General features: G+C 43.0%; 2 protein-coding genes across 2 annotated transcripts in view; one reads left to right on the top strand and one right to left on the bottom strand.

The window, feature by feature from the left end:
* The window catches only part of FGF2 (fibroblast growth factor 2), a 453,164-nt gene extending 450,120 nt beyond the window's left edge, over positions 1-3,044 (top strand). The window contains exon 3 of the mRNA XM_078676817.1: positions 2,127-3,044. Within this exon, the coding sequence (XP_078532943.1) occupies positions 2,127-2,312 (186 nt within the window). The 3' untranslated portion in view covers positions 2,313-3,044. The remainder of the gene's footprint in view (positions 1-2,126) is intronic.
* NUDT6 (nudix hydrolase 6) overlaps positions 1,819-20,595 on the bottom strand; it is a 96,879-nt gene continuing 78,102 nt past the window's right edge. Inside the window, exons 4-5 of the mRNA XM_078676816.1 lie at positions 10,231-10,285; positions 1,819-3,433 (exon numbers count right to left, since the gene is read on the bottom strand). Coding sequence (XP_078532942.1) covers positions 3,036-3,433; positions 10,231-10,285 — 453 coding nt within the window. The 3' untranslated portion in view covers positions 1,819-3,035. The remainder of the gene's footprint in view (positions 3,434-10,230; positions 10,286-20,595) is intronic.

The raw sequence follows: 20,595 nt of genomic DNA, 5'->3' as shown, positions 1-20,595 counted from the left end.
AGTCTGACCCTGTGCCTCATGGGAACAGTCTAGCCCGAACTGCCAAGCCATGTCTTCCCTGGACCGGAAACAAGCATCCTGGGACCGGTTTCTGGCTAATCAGCCAGGCTAGCTTGAATCCAGTGGCAAAGTGAGCAAGGGACCCACGTCTGGGCATACCCTGCCAACTTAGGGCGAACAAAGCATTACCAAATGGAATGATGGACGGAGCGTTTGAGCAAATCAAACACTCACCCCCAGTCAACTGATCTGGGTTTAATCCATCATCATTCTTTAGCTCACTCCACCACCCCAGTTCAGACATGGCCATATGCAAATCAGTCTGACCCTGTGCCTCATGGGAACAGTCCAGCCCGAACTGCCAAGTCATGTCTTCCCTGGACCGGAAACAAGCATCCTGGGACCAGTTTCTGGCTAATCAGCCATCATCAGCCAGGCCATATAGCCATGTCTGAACTGGGGTGGCGGAGTGAGCTAAAGATTGATGATGGATTAAACCCAGATCAGTTGACTGGGGGTGAGTGCTTGCAATGTTCAACACTCTGTCCATTATCCCCTTTGGTTTTGCTTTGTTCGCCCTAATTTGGCAGGGTATGCCCAGACGTGGGTCCCTTGCTCACTTTGCCACTGGATTCAAGCTAGCCTGGCTGATGAAGGCTGATTAGCCAGAAACCGGCCCCAGGATGAGTGTTTCCGGTTCAGGGAAGCCATGGCTTGGCAGTTCAGGCTGGACTGTTTCCATAAGGCACAGGGTCAGACTGATTTGCATATGGCCATGTCTAAACTGGGGTGGCAGAGTGAGCTAAAGAATGATGATGGATTAAATCCAGATCAGTTGACTGGGGGTGAGTGCTTGCAATGTTCAACACTCCGTCCATCATCCCCTTTGATTTTGCATTGTTACTGTTTCGAGCTCACCAATACACCTCCCAACATCCCATTCCACAGACACATCCGCTCCCCCGCAAAATACCAATGTGTGTTTCTGGAACAGGTAGACACTCCTACTCAAGGGCACCAGAGAGCTAGTACCATCACAGCTTCAAGGGGTATACTCCGTCTGCTTTCTCATACCCAAGACAAAATGTGTCCCTCCAGCCTACCCTAGACCTCAGTCTCCTCAACAAATAAATCCTATCAGAACATTTCCACATTGTCACTCTACAGGATGTATTACCTCTACTATAACAAGGCGACTTTATTACTGCCCTCAATCTCAAAGATGCCTATTTCCACATCCCAATTAGCTCAAAAGCATTACCTCCGGTGTGTGGTAAGTGACAAACATCAGTTCAAGGTTTTGCTTTTCAGGGTCATCACCTCCTCTAAAGTGGTTACAAAATGTTTAACAGTGGTGGTACACCTGCAGCACACGGGCATCCATGTGTTAGCCATCCTTACCGGGATGGCTGGCTGATCAAGAGCGCAACTCACCAGCAGTGCCTCTCACACACGCAAGCTACCATAAACGTCAGAGAAAGAGCATGGATAGAAGAAAAGCAAGGGGAGGAAGGAAGCAGGACTTACCTGAACATTTTTACATGGGCTGCTTTTCATTCCCCATCCAGCCCTGTTCTGAGCTGACATAATTTGTTTAGCAAGAAAGGACCAGTGAGGTAATCATGTGACCCAAAATCCTCCTTCTTCTTCCTCCTACTCTAACGGGACCTTAAGAACCATATTCCTTGCCTGTGTGTTTGTGACATTACTGCAATTACACTAGTGAAAAAACAAGCATGCATTATGTTTTTAAATTTCTACTATTTCACTTCACAGCATCTTATTTTTGCAAATGATGATTTCTTTCTGGAGTTCAAGTGGTGTGTCTAAATGTATCTTTTAGTTTATTTCCTTATGATCTGTTTTGCAGGTAAGATTGACCATTTCAGCAACAATCCAGTTTTTTTACACCTGTGTTATTATTTGTATCTCATGTTTGCCCAACTTCCGTGGACGACTGATTAGCCACTGGCAATCTCTACTTCTGTTAGGATTTCATAGGTTTGATCCACGGAAACACAGTTTAGCATCTTATAGCTCTCCTGGTTTATACTCACAAAGAGATGATTTTTTGTGCTACAGAGGCTGTATCCAACAGTGCTAACCTAATTTTCTTTTCTTTGCAGAAATGGATAACCGATGAATGCTTCTTTTTCGAGCGACTGGAGTCCAACAACTATAACACGTACCGATCACGGAAATATTCAGATTGGTATGTGGCGCTGAAACGAACTGGACAATACAAAAATGGATCAAAAACCGGAGCAGGACAGAAAGCAATCCTTTTTCTACCCATGTCGGCCAAGAGCTGATTTTAATGGTCCATTTTTACCTATTAAAATAGTGTACGGAAGATTTTCCAGAAGTTGAAACAACGATCAAATATATATACCCTCACCATTTGTTATTGAAGGGCCATTTTTACCTTTAAATATAGTGTAATGAAGATTTCCCTGAAGTTGAAACAACGATCAAATATATATATACCCTCACTATATGTTATGGAAATTCATTCTGCCTGTCCAACAATACATTTTGGACGATTCAACAAAATGTTCACATTAACTGAGATCCACATGTTTTTCACTTTGGTATGCGGAACAATGATTTCTGTCCTGCATTAATTAGTTTCATGGTACTTATAGATTTTAGGGTTGTGCAGAAATACAAGAATGCATACAAAGGGAAATGCTAACATTTAAGAGAAGAAGCTTACAATAGTGTAGTTCCTGCCACAATTTATGCAAGTCATAACTCAGTGGTTAAAAAAGCAAAAAATAAAAAGGTTATAAGTGTTAGGCAAATATTCAATGAGTAGTCATACAAGTCCCATGAAAGATGTGGAAAGAAAATTGAATTAACAAGAAAATGGACAGGTCTTCATGAGCATTGTAGCTCTGGCTGGATTTATGTTTTTTGTATTTCAAATTGGTCTAGTGAAAGGGCATTAGCTGCCTTCTGTTTTCGGATATTGGAAATCTAGAGTAAAAATGAGGCACTTGTTTCAACTGATTAATAAATAATAAAGATGAAGTTCACTTTGACTCAGAAGAGTTTCCCAAATTGTCTGGCAGCTCCCTGTGATAGAGTTTGTAAACCTTGCCTGAGTAAACTGCTGGATACTCTTTCATCGTCAGATCAATCTTATCGAACCCTTGTCTATACCCGTACAGCAGTAACTTAGCGACTCTGCTGGTGATTGGAGTGGTATGGGTAGTCGTGGCAAGCTTGACAAGGTCCATCCATTCGCACTTGAGGCATTCACGTGGGCAGAAGTTAATGCGATACGACAGAGGTGCCAGCCGACAGATGATGTACATATCAGACTTCCCAAAGGCTCCTGGGTGATTGTGCTGCTGCCTTACACTCAAGATGGACTTAAACTCCGACTTTATGCCAGTCTCCTCAAGCACTTCCCTGACTGCTGTGTCTCCTGAAAGGAAATGAACATATATGAAAACATTATTTCATACCATAAAGAAAGAACCTTTCACGATGAATATATTACCGCCGTAGTTCAATGTAGGTCAAAGCTACAAAACTAAAGTGGACATTTGTGTTTTATGTTCTTCTGAGCATGCCAAGAATGATGATCATTTTTCAAGGTTTTGCTGGCTAGATTCTTGAAATAGTGAGTCTGCTGTTGCTTTATTCAAAACAGACATCTCTATGTACTTTTAGCAAATTAAGGTTTGAGATGTTAAAGGAGTCATCAAGGACTGATGTCACAGTACTTTTCAAAACCCCAGCTGCTATCATAAAAAAAAAGAAAATGTTCTAGACTTCTGGCAAAGAGAACTGTTTTTCCCTACACTGGATGGCCTGCTTAAACTGTAGGTCTTCCCTGGTGCTCAAATCAAGAAAAGAGCTTGGTCTTGATGCTAGTTACAAAAATGCTTGTATAGTTTTTATCACACCTTTGCATTAACCTCTGTGCACATTCACATATCATTCTACGCGTCTTTTTCTTTAGCATCAACACAAATAGTCATTCTTTGGTGAGTAACCTGAGATTGTTAGACTACTGGCATAAAGGAATTTAGTTAGCGCAGTGGCGGAGGTTGTACACCTAGGCACGGTGTATAAAGACCTACAGTGCACGCTGCTGGCAACCTTACTGTGACTAAAGCTTTATGAGCCAGCCGAAAACAGTTTTTCTCTACATGCAAATTACCATTTCTGTTTCAGAAACAAGCAGTAATGTTTTCTCACTTTAACCCCTTGCATGCTTGTGACGGCCGGGAGCCGTCGCACGTCACGGTGGGTGTCCGAATCCCACTCAATAATTAAAAACCCCGCACAGCGCAACTATTTTTGCCGCACGCAAGGGGTTAAAAAGAAACACGACTTTATGTTTTCAAATGTGTTAATGATACAAAGTAAGTACTTCCACAAATTTACGGAATTGGTGGCGCCTAATTTTATAAGCAGACTCCAAATACAATATTGCATGGACTCTGCCCTGGTTACTGCTTTCTACTCCTCACGTGCACCCTTAACTAGTAGTAAATCCGATATGAGGTGCAACACCCCAACACAATCTACTACAAAATAGGAGTAGACGCAACAGACATACCAATATCTTAAGTAGACAACGAAATAAAATTAGAAAGGTAATAAAGACAAATGCCAATGGCAGTGATTTTAATTGTGTACCTTCAATATGCATTCCTGTTTTATTCGGAAATGTATTAAATCTTGGAATCGGATGCATTGTTGCAGTTGGTAACACAATGATTCCAGGTTCCCAAGTTGGGGTGCTACTTTACAACATATATTTTAATAGATTAGGCAACAGTAAGAATTAATGGCTATTTACTTACCAGCATTAATCTTCATTACTCCTTAACACAATGAAGCAGACACCCTAAATGAATAAGATCCTAAAAGAAAACCTCTTCTTCATATGCTCTGCAGTGCCAGTCTTTTCGCTTGTTCTAAGCCACCTTTCCATAAATTCACATCTGTGCAGCACCAATCTTGTGTAATCACAAGCATGAGAACCAAGAATCTGGGGGGACGGCAGGACTTAGGAAAACCTGGACTTGAAGTAATGCAGTTATTAGCAATTGATTGGGCCCAACCCCCTTGTTTAACATCCTTGTTCCAGTCCTTACACCATTGGAATGAAACAAGTTTAAGTCAAGTCTTCACACGTGATAATACCATACTAAACATGAAATAGGATACCTACACCAGAGTATTGCTACAAATAAATTGAACAGCTATATTACAATTAGACCACACACTGAACTTCCTTGACAAAGGACCTAGTTTCCCAGGAGGGAAACTCCAACTAACAATGCTCTGTTGCTCTGGGAGAACCAGCCAAGCTTCATAAAAGAGGAACCCTTTCCTCTCTAACTAGGAGGATCATCCTATGGCAGATGGTTTGAGAGGGACAACTAAGTAATTTTATCTAACAACAATGAATATACTTTTATGGAAGGGCGACATCATAAGGCTCTCATGACAATGAGAGTGTACAAGGCCTTCCCATGCTTCGTCTTTTAGTGTGGTAAGAAAGGGGGAAGCCAATTTTCTTGATGACAATCTATAAACAAACCTCCAACCCAGAAAAAGAGATCGAGCTAGCCTCTGCAATTTATGTATGGCTCAGACATCGTCAGAGCAACCCCCTGTTCCCTTCCTTTCAACCACCTATTGAGTAATGGTCACAAAGAAGGCCTTCGAAACACAAAGGTGGCACAACTGGAAGCTTCAAAGCAAGGAATACACCAGTTATCCACAGTAGAAAGCAAACCCCAAGAAGCTCTCTATGCCTTTGCTGATGCCTGTTAACACTTTAGTTACGAACCCCAAAGTAATCCCACCCTCAGGCAACTGAATATGAGAAACAGAGAATGCCCCTTCAGGAAACGCCATGTGTCAAAATGCTCCCCAATATGAAAGTAACCAGTCAAAGAAGAGGGTTTCTTGAGGACTGAAGTTCATCTGACAACAGGTCAACAGGTAAAAAGGTAGGAAGTGTTGTGACACAGAAGTGCGGTTCCCGGGAAGGAGGCATGGAACTAGGAGAAAGACTGTAACGCTATCTCATGGAGAAGAGAGGATTTTTTTTCAAGAGTAGGCTTTTGCATGTCCTAGCAGATCACCTCACAGTGTAAAGACACAAGGTAATGACTAACAAATCCTGTCATAAATTGAAAGCTCAAAACATGTCATTATGGCATGAGAGATGGGTGTGGAATTTTATATCAATTCAAAAGAAAAGAACATGTTTGGCAGAGCACGTCACTCTAGATCTAAGCATTATATAACGAAGTAGACAATTACATACATAGTGAAGTGCTGACTTGTGATGTAACAGATAGCATCTTATCAAGATCTGAGCCACAATTTCAGGTTTTTGAATTAACTCATTAAGACAGAGGCTCACAATGGTAGCCAGATGCAGAATCCACAGTAAAGAACATGGGGTATGGAATAAAGAGGTAGGCATTAATGCAGGAGATATGCTGAAATGAATCTAGGTACCAATGCAGCTGCAATGGCTAGACACAGCTGCGACTACTGGGCCGGCACATAAGCGGGTTTGGGAATTCTGGAAAGCAAATATATAAAGAAAAAGGCCATAGCAGCACTCTTCATAAAGTTTCCAGACATATGAAGAATGGCAATATCTACCAGTAACTAGTGGTCCATTAGGTGGTGTGAAAAGCCATCCTGATTGTCAAGCCAGCACTATAATGAATAAAAACATCTATAAAAAATATGAACACCTCAGTCCATGAAGTGAGTATTCAGAGAAGAAGGCAAGGGGCACAGCTGAGGAGGATTGGGTATATGCAGCAAGAGAGCCCATGGGGTACCGAAAAGCCATAACAAGAAGCCTGATGATAGTGAAGAAAGTACAGGCAGATTAAAATGCAAAGAATCCTTGGAAAGAGTATTATTCTATTCTAATACACAACGCGACCCAACATCCGGGGCTGAATGAGAAATGTCTGGAAAATCACTGAGGTAGAGTAAGGGGGCAGGAGAATGAGAACCCTCCACTTTCAAGTAAGCCCCTCCAGAGTACCCCTGCCCAAGAAACCGAGGACCACAGCAGTGCCCCCTCTTTCTGCTCTCAGTCCCCTTTGTCCACACCCTCAGCATATCCTTTATTTAACCTAACAGTCAGTTGAGGAACTGAGACTCGCTTCACAAACTAGGCATGTTCTGATGCAATTTGGTTTGTGAACTACATATTCTGGCTTGCAAACCCCAGGTCCTCCATTTTGGTTTGGAAGAACATTTTTACTCTTCTATAGTATCCCCTTGAACCACTCCCCCCTCCCCACCCCTCTGACGCAAGGCTTGTGCTCCCTTCACACACTGTGTTTCCTGCAATACAAGTTTGCAAGCTGAAAAAGCATTACGTTCCCCATCCAATCGGCGCTTCTTGCAGTATGTGAATTGGTTGAGATGCTGCGCCAACTGCTGAGCCTCCCTGCCAGACAGATAACAACGCACGGAGCCCATAATGGGAACCAAAAGAAAGCAAAGGCTTCACTTAGATATAACCACATATTTTAAATTTCACCAAAACTATTGAGCAGATTTACACCAAACTACATGATCAATTTATTTCAGTCCTAACTCAGGCGCTATCCTCATATCTAGGTGCAAATCTGAATATTAGTTTATACTGCAGTGGAGACCAAATATCCCAGTGGTAAGTGCATAAAATTGCATAAGCACTGTTTAAAAAAAGTTTTATGTAGGTAAATACAACAACCAAAGTTATCAGAGATCAAAATGAGCTTTTCCTATTGACTAATCAACTCAGTAATAACAACAGTTAATTTCACTGACACTGCAATATATAAATTGTACAGTGTTGTGGTAATAACCCTGCAGTTATGGTAGAATTGAACTTTGTATTGGGAAAAAAAACATTTGATAATAATGCTGGCCTTGGTGGTGAATCTATAGAAAGCCGTGTAAAAACGTGCACATGCTCATAGTTTAGTGCAGATTGATTAATGAAGATTGTTATGGAAGAGTCCCAAAACTGACTTTATCATACATACACATTTCCATAGGCATATGTGCATGCTTTGTGTATTAAAAAACAATGGCCTTTGGCTCTCTATGACACATTTGAATGAAAGTTTCCAAAAACTCGGCCTACCTAGGTTTGACCTTGCACAGATAAATACATGCAGGTTGGTCGAGAGAGAAGAGAGGGCAACTAAGCGGTTACTTAAAAGTTGTATTTTCAATGAATTACCATTCAAAATTCTTGGCAAGCAAAGAAACAAAAACTGCGGCCTAAAGACCATTTCCTTTGGTCTCACAACGTGGTCGAAAGTTGACAATCCTCTCCCAAACTCAGCTGACCATGCCTAAAGGCCATGCCTGGGGCATGACCTTAGGGTGCGGCTGTATTGAAATTTGGGGGCATAACTGTGTACCAAAAGGAAATCACACCAGTATACACCCACGCACCTGTGTGGTATACAGCCTCACTGTGTCAACTATAACTTATTGTAGAGAAGCCATAATAAATCATGCTAATAGGGCTTCTATCTCTGCTCTGCTACAGTTTTCTTACAAAGTGTAAACTCGCAGATCTGCTCTGACTGCATAGAGTGTTTCAAACAGTTTCTCTGCCTGTAGGATATCCCCTAACATTGGCAATTTGTCTGGCTGAGAAACTAGCATTACTCATTCAGCAAACCTATAGATCGTTGAAGGGGACCCATATGACAGTTGCTGTGCCTCAAGACTAGTAGTCCTGCTGAGGTAGAGCATAATTAGATACATCTTGAGGTCATTACAAAAATCAGTAGAAAGGTCACCATTCTCGTTCCTACCCTTTCTCCTCGTGGACAGCATCTTACTTCATTGTAGGTTTCAGGGATCAAGAAAGAATCTCAGTATCGTGTTCACAATGCAATTAACAATGGTCATAAAACACCAGCATATTAAGGGTGGTGTTTTCCTGTGGCAGTACTATTTGCCTTCTCTTGCATGTTTTTAGTTGGCTTGGCTTGATTACCCGGAGGCAATGGGAATGGGACGTACATCCTCGGCTATAAAATCCCTCTTGCTATCCTACAATACTCTTTCGGTAACCTAGTCATGAAACGTTAGTGTTAACATGTCCATAGCCAGTGGAACAGTAGCCCAGTAAGCATCGTTTCATCGTTGGTGTCATGGTCCGGGCACCCTTCTGTTGAACACTGTTCCAGAATGTAATCATATGTAGGAGTTACAGTCATATATTGTTCCTGATTCCAAATGTATGCAATCACTGAATTGGGTACGAGCTGGCCTCGTGTGGAAATCTCTTGTCTTGTGAGTAGTCCTGCTGAACATGAATTCCTGATATATAGTGTTCAATGCCTCAACTACTGTGCATGGTTGCTACTCTAATAGTGACAGTATGCTGTCTGTTTTTTCCTTGTCCACTCTCCCTTCGGATCTGATAGGGATAGTCCTTGCAACAGTGGCTATTCCATGACTAGTTACAAAATGTTCTTGTTCCGCGGAGTATTGCATTGTGAAACTATCACTAGCCTTTTTAAATGTCAGTTATCAAGCCTTCTGAGTATACAGGTGGCTTTTGTGCACATTTATTGCAAAAACATTGGTATTGGACAATTGCCAATTTTAAAATAGATGCAACACAACAGGGAAAAAGGTCATTATCAAATCTTCACAGCAGCTGTATGTAGTTCATTAGTAAAATGTTAAGGAAATTGAACACTTCACTTATCACTTAGTTTGTTAATAAACTGAACTTATTTAATTCACCATGGGAGTAACTGAATGAATCAGTGTTGTGCAAGTCATTTCCATGTCTTTGAATTTATTTTGTAGAGTCCGTACAGTCTTATTAATAGGCCTGCATAAGCAGTGTTACTCAACTTGCTTTCAGTATTAACATTACTCAGTTATCTAAAAGGTCTTCAAACTTGTTTTACTGCAATGCCTTCCATTGGAACCCACTTTTGGGTTTCAGCAATTAGTCATGACATGCCGAGCTGTTTATAATAATAATGGTTATGAGGAGAAAAACAAGTTCAATGTGAGTGCAACATGTGCTTGATAGGGTCCTCGAAAACTGCACATATAAATACACCGTTGCCTTTTCAAATAATGTATTGCTAAATATTGAATTTACAGTGTTTGTATATATGTGTGTGTGTAACCATGATAACTCTACTAAAAACACATTTTGATGTTGGCATGAAACAATGATATGGAAATATTTACCGATGTCTTCACTGTGGTCCGACAGTCCACCTGGAAATTTCCATGCGTTTGTTGTCTGCACAGTGGAAAATGTACACAAATTAGTGCTCCATTTGTAATTAGATTAATAACATTTAGTACCAAGAAACTGACAAAAGACAAAAAATGATCAGATAAACTATCAGTAACACTATTATTTTCACTTGATCCATCACAACACTGCTCAACCTTTAGTGTCCTATTTCTTATACCCATTATTACCAAAAATTGAACTGATCTTTGAAGCATCGCTCATTCCTGGATAAGTGAGACTGCGCACATTTTTCTGAGAATGGTGTCCTAGAGGTAGATAACATAACACAATCTAAATCTACAAGTCAAATGCTTTAAATTGGACAACTGTGTAGCTGTTTGGCTGCTAAGTCATTTTTAGAAAGGGCTCCATTCCATTCTGTGTGGGCTGAAGCTTGCACTCATTCCTGTGATGCACCGGATAGTTATTAACAGAGCATGCTGCATTTCATGTGTGGGCTGGTACCTCTGCAGCACTGCACACTTGCCAGTTTGGAAGTGTCTAATAAACAATTACCAAATTCACGTCCTCTTCTCCAACATTAGAATAATAAATACGAATATAAAAAAACAGTTTTGGAAACCTAAGGCTAGGACAAACAAGGTGTCATAAATATTTTCTATCGCCATCAAGGACAATCTTTACTGCGTATGACTTTTTTTTTTAAAATAAAGGATTCTTGTGGCCTTAGGCATACATTGAAAATCGGACCCAATTTTATAAAGCTGCTGCTATTTCATTTGTTCACAGAAGGAGACACGTTTAAAGCTGCTATGTGTACATGCAGTTGTTAATTATACACATAATCAATCACCCACACATTACTCTAATCTCGATGATACTGAACTGCTATATATTTTAGGGGTAGTGCTGTTCTACCCTGCACTGGCTTCAAGGTGAATTTGTTTGCTCACATATTGATTATTAAGTAGAAGTAGAGTATTTAATAACTATATAGTACATATGCAATATTTAATAATTGTTTACTACATGTACAATATTTAATATCTGTATAGTAACGGTTTAATATTTAATGTGTGTTCTTTGAACTAAATAAAGCAACTTAGAAACATTTTATTGATTTTTTTGCAGTCTGTGGGTTTTTAAGTGTGGTACAATTTAGATCAATCAAATTAATAATTTTATTTGTTTTACGGAGAATGTGATTGCCTCTATATAGCCTAGACGTGTGCTACATGATGTCAAAGAAGAAAAGACCGATGTGGGTATCTTTTTCCATAACATCTCTGATTCTATCACAAGCACTTCAGCAAATAAGCTCACTTATGTTGATCAAAGACCAAGAGTTTTATTTCATTTCTGTCAAAAAACTGGGAGGAGTGGCAGGGTGAAGCAAAAGATCAAAAAGGGGCAGCAACAACAATCCCCGTACAAAGCACATTTGGTGAATGCACTGGAACACTCTTTAATGGCACATCTAAAGATTTAGAATGTTGATAGAGCAGAACATTTTAGACCATGCTAACCTTGCACGGATGTTAAAATGTACCTTGCAAATGACGTAGACAATGCTTAATAAAAAAACAAACCGTAGGAATATGTGCATTTCTTAAATATGTAAAATCAAACGTGCAGCTTATTAGTCAGTAGAAAGCTCTCATTTTCATCGTGCTCACATGACTAGGTGTCATATTTGTTTTTCTTTCTCTCCCTTCTCATTCCCTTTAATAAAATAATGCTTTTTAGAACCTCTGATTTATTCTAATATTTAACGGGAGTACATGTCATTGTCAGAAAATGTGCTGTTTCAAGAAAATGTCTTTCTTTCTTTCCTCACACCATATGATTTCATCATATGACATTAAGTCCCCTGCTATGTGTTATGATAACATAAAATGTTTAGTAGAATTACGGCTTATTGAAGAAAACTTTTCTTATGATTTAACCAGGACATTGCGAGTAGAAAAGGTTTCATTTATTAGACTAGCCCATTGAACAACGGGTCGGTGAAGAACTAGCAGTACAGGCTTACTGAGAGTCCTCTTGAGAACCTTCTTCAAATGTATCTACTGCATAAAACTTTAGCACTCTTCAGCTAACTTTACGTCAACTTGCGTGCTATTCGTGGGAACCGAGAGGAGAGGGGACGGACCATCAGAAGATCCTTCTTCATTGGTTGGAAAGGACTTACAGCCTGATTCATCAATCTCCCGTTTTGCAAGCCCCTAATAGCGAATCATAAGGAATCGCTATTAAGGACTTGCAAAACGGGATTCATGTAGGAATTGCAAAAAATATTGCGATTCCTACATGTTCCTTATTTGCGATTAGCAATTTGCTAATCGCAAATAAGGATGCGATTTCAAGGGTGCAGGGGTGTCCAAAGGACACCCTGTAGCACCCCTGAAATGTAATCTACATTGGTGTTGCACACACACATGTCCAAAGGACATGTGTGTGTGTAACATGCAACTTAGAAAAATGCATTTAAATGCATTTTTCTTAGTTTTTGTTATTTACCACGAGGTCTGACCTCTCGGTAAATAGCGGCCCAAAATTGCAATTTTAAAATGATTCATGAATTGCATTTAAGGAATCTCAAATAGAGATTCCTTAAATGCAATTCTTCGCAAATGTGCGAATTCTTTAATAGCGAATTTTGCATTTGGGATGATGAATCCCAAATGCAAAAATTGCACTCGCAAAAGGCAAGATTCTGAGAATCTTGCCCTTTGCAAGTGCAATTTAGCTTGATGAATCAGGCTGTTAAGCACCTGTTTTTGCAACATATGTTTTGTGCCTTTCTATATAGTACGTGCTCCTAGCTACAAAGAATTATTAATGCATGCATGCTACGCACACCTACCCTCCCATGCCCCTTAGCACTTTGTTGCCCGAATTTCTGTGAGCTACTGCTAAAGTGATTTTTACTTGTTTCTTTACCCTTTGTGAGGACATTTCCTTCTTTATGATGGTTCACAGCTACTGCTGTAGTAAATCCCTTTTAACTTGGATTTGAGGTTGCTACTACAGCTGTCGAGGAACTCGGCTGAGTTTCCAGAACTGTTCTTAATGAGGAGTTTGCTCTCTTGCAACTATTAGCTTGATGATCTGCATTCGTGCTCTTTTCGAAAAGGATCTCTTGACGGGTTTCATAATAGGGTAGGTGTTTAGGTTAAGATAGGGACTATTTCCTGTATGGAATACGCTGTTATTTTCTTTGCTGCCTCTAACCAAATGTTATCGATATTTCTATAACTGGATATATCTGACTAATTGAATAAAAGACAAACATTTTTACAAATTTCTTAGTGAGAAATAAAACTTTTACAACTTTACCAAACCTCTCAGCATTAACTGAACTCTAAACTGCGGTAGGATGATGAATTTTCACTTGTGCTCCATTCTAAAAGGGTAGCAAAGATCTGTCGATCAAGAGAAGGAGTTGGTGCGGAGTTGGAGATCTCTGTCGTAAGTTAGAGGGTTAAACTGTTCATAAATGTCTGAGCTATCAAGTCGATGGGTGTTTCTAACCACAGCAACATGATAACTTAAACCCAGGGACTGCATAGCCTGACAGGCAGAGCAACATCTGAGAAAACTAATACTGTGACCGTGTGGCTAAGATCGGGAGTATGCACAATGAGAGAGTTATACAACAACAGTAAACTTACAACGTTTGCCGAAATACCACACAAATACAAGCCAGTGAAGAGGTGTTACTTGAACACAGGTCACTAACTAAGCTAGTGCAAGATACATTGGGCTAAGTGTCTGGACCGCTATATACGATACGGAGTGGAAAGAGGCAAGTAACACTTCATCAGAGCCTATAGTGGACTGGGAAGCAATTGGGAACATGGAAAGTGAGCTAAGTGACAAGAACTGGGAGGCTCTGTTAGCATTTACACAGAAAGTGTTGCAAAATAACCTGACATAGGTGACTGGTAAGAGAAGTCTTCACACCCAAGAATTTGCCTGTTCGGACTACATAATAGAACGAAGTAAAACAAGCCTAGGTACGGATTTTTAGATTTAACTCTCTAGGCAACAATTTAATAGAAATTCACACCAAGCAGAAAGAACAGCTTTATTCAGTAACATAACTTTTTGCGAAATTAGATAAGCTACTTAGACCAGTAGTAAAAAATGTAAAAATTCTTGGAAAAATAAAAAGTGACTTTAAATACAGCCAAATTTTTTCTTTATCATCTTTATTGGGTTATTAGATACATTCTTCATACATCAGTCGTGACGAGCATCACATTATAGTGTTGCACATACTGTATAGTACAACATAGATGTTCAATGCCAACAAAGCCCTGTGGATCAAAATGGTCTAACAGTGTTAGAACATGAGTACCTGAACAACAACCTTCAGCCTGGATCCCTCCTCGTGGGAGGTCAGATCACACCCTAATGCCTTGCAGGACTGGGAAATAGGCACGCTTCCATTTTACAGATTACTAGCCATAGTGTGTTCATAAATGTCGCATCTGGGGCAATAATTTCAAACTGATGCCGTGCAGAGGAAGCCCCCCCCCACCTCCCCCCCAGGATCCACCCTGGGGAAATGGGGCAGGGAGGAACAAAGAAACGGAGGGGTGTAGATATCCCGCCGGGGATCCTCCACTATGCAGAGCTACTTTTGCTCTCCGCAGCTCTCTGAAGCGCCGGGAGAAGCTCAGGCACGCTTCCTCATTCCCTGCACTTACTCCCTGTGACGCGCAGCTGTCTCCACCCCTCCCCACTGGACAACCAACACCTGCCACTATGCCGCGCTCTGAATTTTCGGGACCTTCTAATGCATTGCAATTGCCCACCAAAAGCTATAAAGCGGTTTGTGGTGCCAACTGCTTTTCTACATTTGTAGATGCCTAGCAGGCTGCTAGCTGTATTGTCCAAGTCGGCATGGTCTGTGACACCGAGGGCTGGGCAGACTTCCACCCATAACCTGCGGGTCCTCAAACAGCTCCAAAACATAAGTATCATATCCACCTCTGTGGCGCAATAGTGCAGGCACTGCAGGGTATATTATATGTAATCTGGCTGATGTTAGGTAGGCTTTGTGCAATATATAATGTTGGATATACTGGAACAGGGATTTGTGGGAGACCTTGCGTGGGTAGACCAGTGCTTTTCTCCACTCCCTCGCAGTCAACACGTGGCCAATATTTTGTTTCCAGGTGCGTCGCCAATGGGTTGTGTGCCTTATAGAAAATGGCTTTTGTAAGCCAGGAAATCAGGCAGCATCCATTTCCTATCATATGCAGGGGGTGCAGGACAGGCTCCATGCCAGTGATGGCTCACAGGCGCTCCAACTCCGCCACAAGGCGTCCATGTGGTGGGAATAGACCCGCTGCGAGATCAGTTTGCTTAATCAGTGGGCCGAACAGGATAATTGCTCCGCCCTAAAAAATATCACCCAGAGTGCTCACCTATGCAGCCTCCCAGAGTTTAGATCCAGCACAGCCCACAGCAGTCCAAAAGATGCCCACTGACCCAAGGGGTATCTCCTGGGTATACCTGGGAACCTCAGGCAATACCTGCATGCTTTGCAGTGGCTCCTGTGAGCCACCCAAAGAAGGTTGCATGTAATGTAATGTAATTTAATTCTTATAGAGCGCAGCTTTCACTCCAAGGAGCATCTTGGCGCTGAAAACCCGTCACCTAGAGTGGAATAGGCCGGAAGACTAGTCAAGCATCAGTCTGCTATTTCCTATAACATTATACTTATATCAGAGCTATACATGCTTTGTCTGAAAGATTAAAAACCCAGGTCTTCAGGGACTTTCTGAAAGGGTTCTCCAGAGGGATTTGGCGCAATTGGAGCGGAAGCTTATTCCAGGCCCTAGAGCCCAGTACTCCAAGAGATTTTCCTCCCTTGGTGGATAGCCTGAATTTAGGAATCAACAGCAAGTTCGAGTTTGATGGCCTAAGGTTCCGAGACGGCACATATCTCTGAAACCGATTTAGAAAGTATTTGGGTCCTTGTTGATGGTATGCCCTGAAGGTGATAACTAAGATTTTAAACAGCACCCGTTTGTGGATAGGTAGCCAGTGCAAGGTCCTGAGTGCTGCTGAGGCAGATGACTTCCTTGGCCATCTCAGGACAAGACGGGCGGTGGCATTCTGGACCATCTGCAGCCGATGCAGGACTGATCTATTTGATCCTGCGTATAGGCTGTTGCAGTAGTCCAGGCGAGATGTAATGAGTGCCACCGCCACAGTCTTCCTGGCTGCCAATGGAAGGAGGTCAAAGAATCTTCTAGCCCCTTCATTATACTAAAACAGGACCCTGCCACAGCCCCTGCTTGTTGCTTAAATGATAGTGCCTCGTCAAACCTAATCCCTAGGTTACGGGCCGTAACAATGGTGTTCGGGGGGGCCTCTGCATCTAGCGGCCACCATAGTCTTGAGGAAAAGAAGTTTTGCTGTCCGAACGGTAGAATTTCGGTTTTTCCCGAATCGCACTTAAGATGATTGTTTCTCATCCAGTCAAAGGTAGCGGCGAGGAAATCTCTAAGATTTTCCTCAGCCTTCACCGTTTTGCCATCTAGTACCAGGATGAGCTGAGTATCATCAGCATAAGATATTGTGCTGATGTGGAAGGATGTAATAAGCTCAGTCAGGGGGGTCATGTACAGATTGAACAGTACGGGGCTTAAGCCTGAGCCTTGCGACACCCCTGTTGTCAGCGCTTTCTCTTCCGAATGGTACTCCCCGAGCACCGTGACTTGCCTCCAGTGGCTGAGGAAATTCTTTAGCCATTCAAGCACAGCCCCTGCTATCCCTGATGCTACAAGGCGGCCAATCAATACGGAGTGTGACACCGTATCGAAGGCCGCCAACAGATCAAGCAGGATCAGTACAGCCTTCTTCCCCTGATCCATGGCAGTCCTCAAGCTCTCCACGGTGTATAATAGAGCGGACTCCGTGGAGTGCTTGGCCCTAAACCCGGATTGATTCGGGTGCAGAATATAATTTTCCTCTAGGAACCTTGTCAGTTGTTTATTCACTGCTGCTTTCGTAAGTTTAAAAAGTACCAGGAGCAGCGAAATATGACGAAGGTTTGAGAGCATGGTAGGGTCTGCTAGAGGTTTTTTTTGCAGCGGTTTTACTGCGGCCATTTTCCAGTCCAATGGGATCACTGCAGAGGACAGAGAGGAGTTAATGATGGTATTAATGATCGGATTCACTGTGTCCACTAGAGCGTGCAGCATCATAGGGGGGCAGGGGTCAAAAGGAGAGCCGGATTTGCTGGATAGTATCGCCTGGCGGGACTCTTCCAGGCTAACGGGAGCGAACATGCGGAGATGAACCATGGCATGCGGAAGCCAGCAATGCAGTGCCGGGGAGAAATAGTTCCCGCATATGAGTGCGCACTCTAGCCTCTGTCTACCCCCTCACTTACCCTAGGTTGTGCCCTGCGAACCACTACGCCGGCCACTTCAGTTGGGCTGCCAGGTAGTAGTGCTCAAACACATGGGCCCCCAACCCTCCATGCTCATGTGGCATCTGCAGTTTGGAGAGGGCAACCCTGTACCTCCATCTATGCCAAATCAATCCGTACAGCATCACATTCAAAACTCGAAAGGTGCTGTGAGAGACACATTGCAGTAGGTTAGAGAGGTAATAGAGGAGCCTGGACAACATCACCATTTTTGCGAGCGCTACCCAGCCCTGCACTGTGAGGGGAAGGGAACACCAGAAGGCACTTTGGGGCAACAGGGAGGAAAGCGCCTTTGAGAGACTGCCATCTTTTAGGTCCTGCGCTGAATGGAATATATTAATGCCCAGATATTTGAAGGTTCGCAGCTCCCACTGAGGAACATGAGCTCCAGCATTGACGACCTGCTCAGGGCAGTCAGTGCAGCAGGAATAGGCGGGAATAGGCAGGACTTATTATTATTATTATAATTACATTTATTAAGCGCGCAGCTACCCGAAGGTTTCCCAGTTGATTCCCAGTCCTGAGGCGCCTTTGATGCGGTCTAGAATATATAGTACGTCCACAATGCCAGCACTTACATACCTGATGTACAATAGGATGTAATCGGCATATAGGGAAACAGCATGAAGCTGGCCACCAACCAGTATGCCCGGGGTGTGTCCAGACTGCTGCAGCTGCTGTGCAAGGGAATCCATCGCCAGGGCTAAAGACAAAGGCGAGAGGGGACAGCCCCGGGGCGCTCCTCTGCCTATTGGGAACGACTGCAAGATCTATTGCCCTATCTTGACTCTTGTCATCGGCTCTGTGTAAAGGACTTTAATCAATCGTGAGAGCCTGCCTTGAATACTCATTCCCTACAAGACCTCAAACGTGTAGTCCCAGTCCAGGGTGTTGAATGATTTCTCAACATCCAGGACTAAGCAAGCAGAGTAAGGCCAGTGCGATAGGGCCTCATGCAGCAGCCTGTGCAATCTCTGGCTATTGCAAATTGCAAACCTACCCGGTATAAACCCATTTTGTGTATCAGTGTGGACATGAGCTCCAACAGGCACGCCACCAGTACCTTGCAAAGGATTTTATAATCACTACCCATCATGGATAGCTGTCTGAATGAAGCAACCAACGCTGGGTCATACCCAGCTTCGGGAACAACACCAGAAGTGCCACCCTCAAGATGAGGGCAGGTGCCAGACCGCCAGGGCTGTCGAGTACAATTCTGACAACCTGGGGACTAGGAGGGTCTCACAAGTTTTGTAGAATTTGATAGGTGGGCCATCAAGGGCGGGATTTTGCATGGGGAGAGGCATGCATGGCACACCATATCTCTTGCTCCGTTATTGGGCCTTCTAAGGCTTTCCTGTTATCTGTGGGTATCCCCGGCCGAACAACAGTGGAAAGGAATTACTGAACAGCAGGCTACCACTCGACAGGCGTGGGGTTGAAGAGGGTCTGGTAATGTCCATAGAATACCGCATGGATCGTCTCCTGAGTGGTGGCGAATGAATTAGGGTAAATGCAGATACAGGTGATCAGTTCGATGTTCGCACATCAAAGCAGCCACGCCTGTCGGCGGCCAGGTTTCTCTCCCTCCACATGCATCCTAGTCTGGTATGCCTTCTAGTCTAGGCAATGCAGTTACTCAAGCAACTGAACATGGCAGTCCCATGCATCCGACAGGGCAGTACGCTATGTGTTTTCCAACAGCGCGTTCACGCTGTCTTCCAACAGCACTGCCCTCTCAAGGCCCTCAATAAGGACTCTACCTGTGTGATTTACTGACTTATGTGCCCCATACCCCCATGACTGAGTGAATGCAATGACCGCGGATTATGGTTTTCAGCGCCTCCCACTCCATCAAGCACGTGGTGGCTGTATTACTATTGCCGGTTATGTAATTAACTAATGTCTTGCGGACTGTTTCACAGAATACTGGGTCCTCAATTGCAGTAGGTTGTAAGTGACAGGGAGGGTGTCCCCCCATTCAGTGTGTAGCAGTAGTGAATTATGGTCTGACATGGTGTTGCTTAGGTATTCTGTCCGTTACCTTAAGCTGTGTGTTAGGGTGACAAACGATATGGTTGAGCCGGACATGGAGACCATGGGGTGGGGAATAAAAAGAATATTCTCTAGTGATCGGGTTCAGGGTCTGTCAACTATCTATTACTGACCAATGTGTAAACCATTGCGTTAGCTGTGTCATTGGGCGTGCTGTGAAGAAATTTAGATGGAGGGATGGGACCTATCAAGTTAAGGGGTCCAGTACGCAGTTAAAGTTGGTCTCAATTATCCATGGCAGGTGAGACCACTCGTCCCATGGCAGGTGGGACCATTTTTCAGGAGGCCGATATGTGTGCCAGAAACCATGACTGTGCAATATTAGGCATGTACAGCAATTTCTACCATCCATCCAACTTCACATCCACCAACACATATCGCCCCCCTAGGTCCAACTCAATCCCTATGCATTGACAAGTTACGGAGAGACATATCCAAATTATTGCCCTCCTATCAAAGCCTGAATAAGTTGTACCAATACATTTAACCCTCCAACGTTCGCCGCCTGATACATTGGTGGACAGCATGACACATCCTGGCAGTGCCCATGCCCCGTACATTCCAGGGTTGGAACGATACTCTACCTATGGCAATTTTCCTGGGAGGGGAGCAGGCCAGGAGGATGGATCCCCAACCATCAGTAAATTTGGTGTTAAGGGTAATCCCCAGGCATAATACCATTCCCAGGCATAATACTGTGTGTCTGCGAGGGCAGAATTGAATCTAACAATAACACAACTTTCCCAACTCCCAATCCTAGGGTGGTAGACCAACATCTGGCTGCCCAAACAGTTAACGTTGTGTAGCAAGATCCTGTGCAGTGGCATCTCAAGGGCTACAGGGT

Source organism: Lissotriton helveticus, chromosome 2_1 (assembly GCF_964261635.1).
Source record: "Lissotriton helveticus chromosome 2_1, aLisHel1.1, whole genome shotgun sequence".
In the NCBI taxonomy this organism is placed as follows: domain Eukaryota; kingdom Metazoa; phylum Chordata; class Amphibia; order Caudata; family Salamandridae; genus Lissotriton; species Lissotriton helveticus.
The sequence above is the reverse complement of the archived record's forward strand: the minus strand, read 5'-3'. Positions and strand labels throughout refer to the sequence as shown.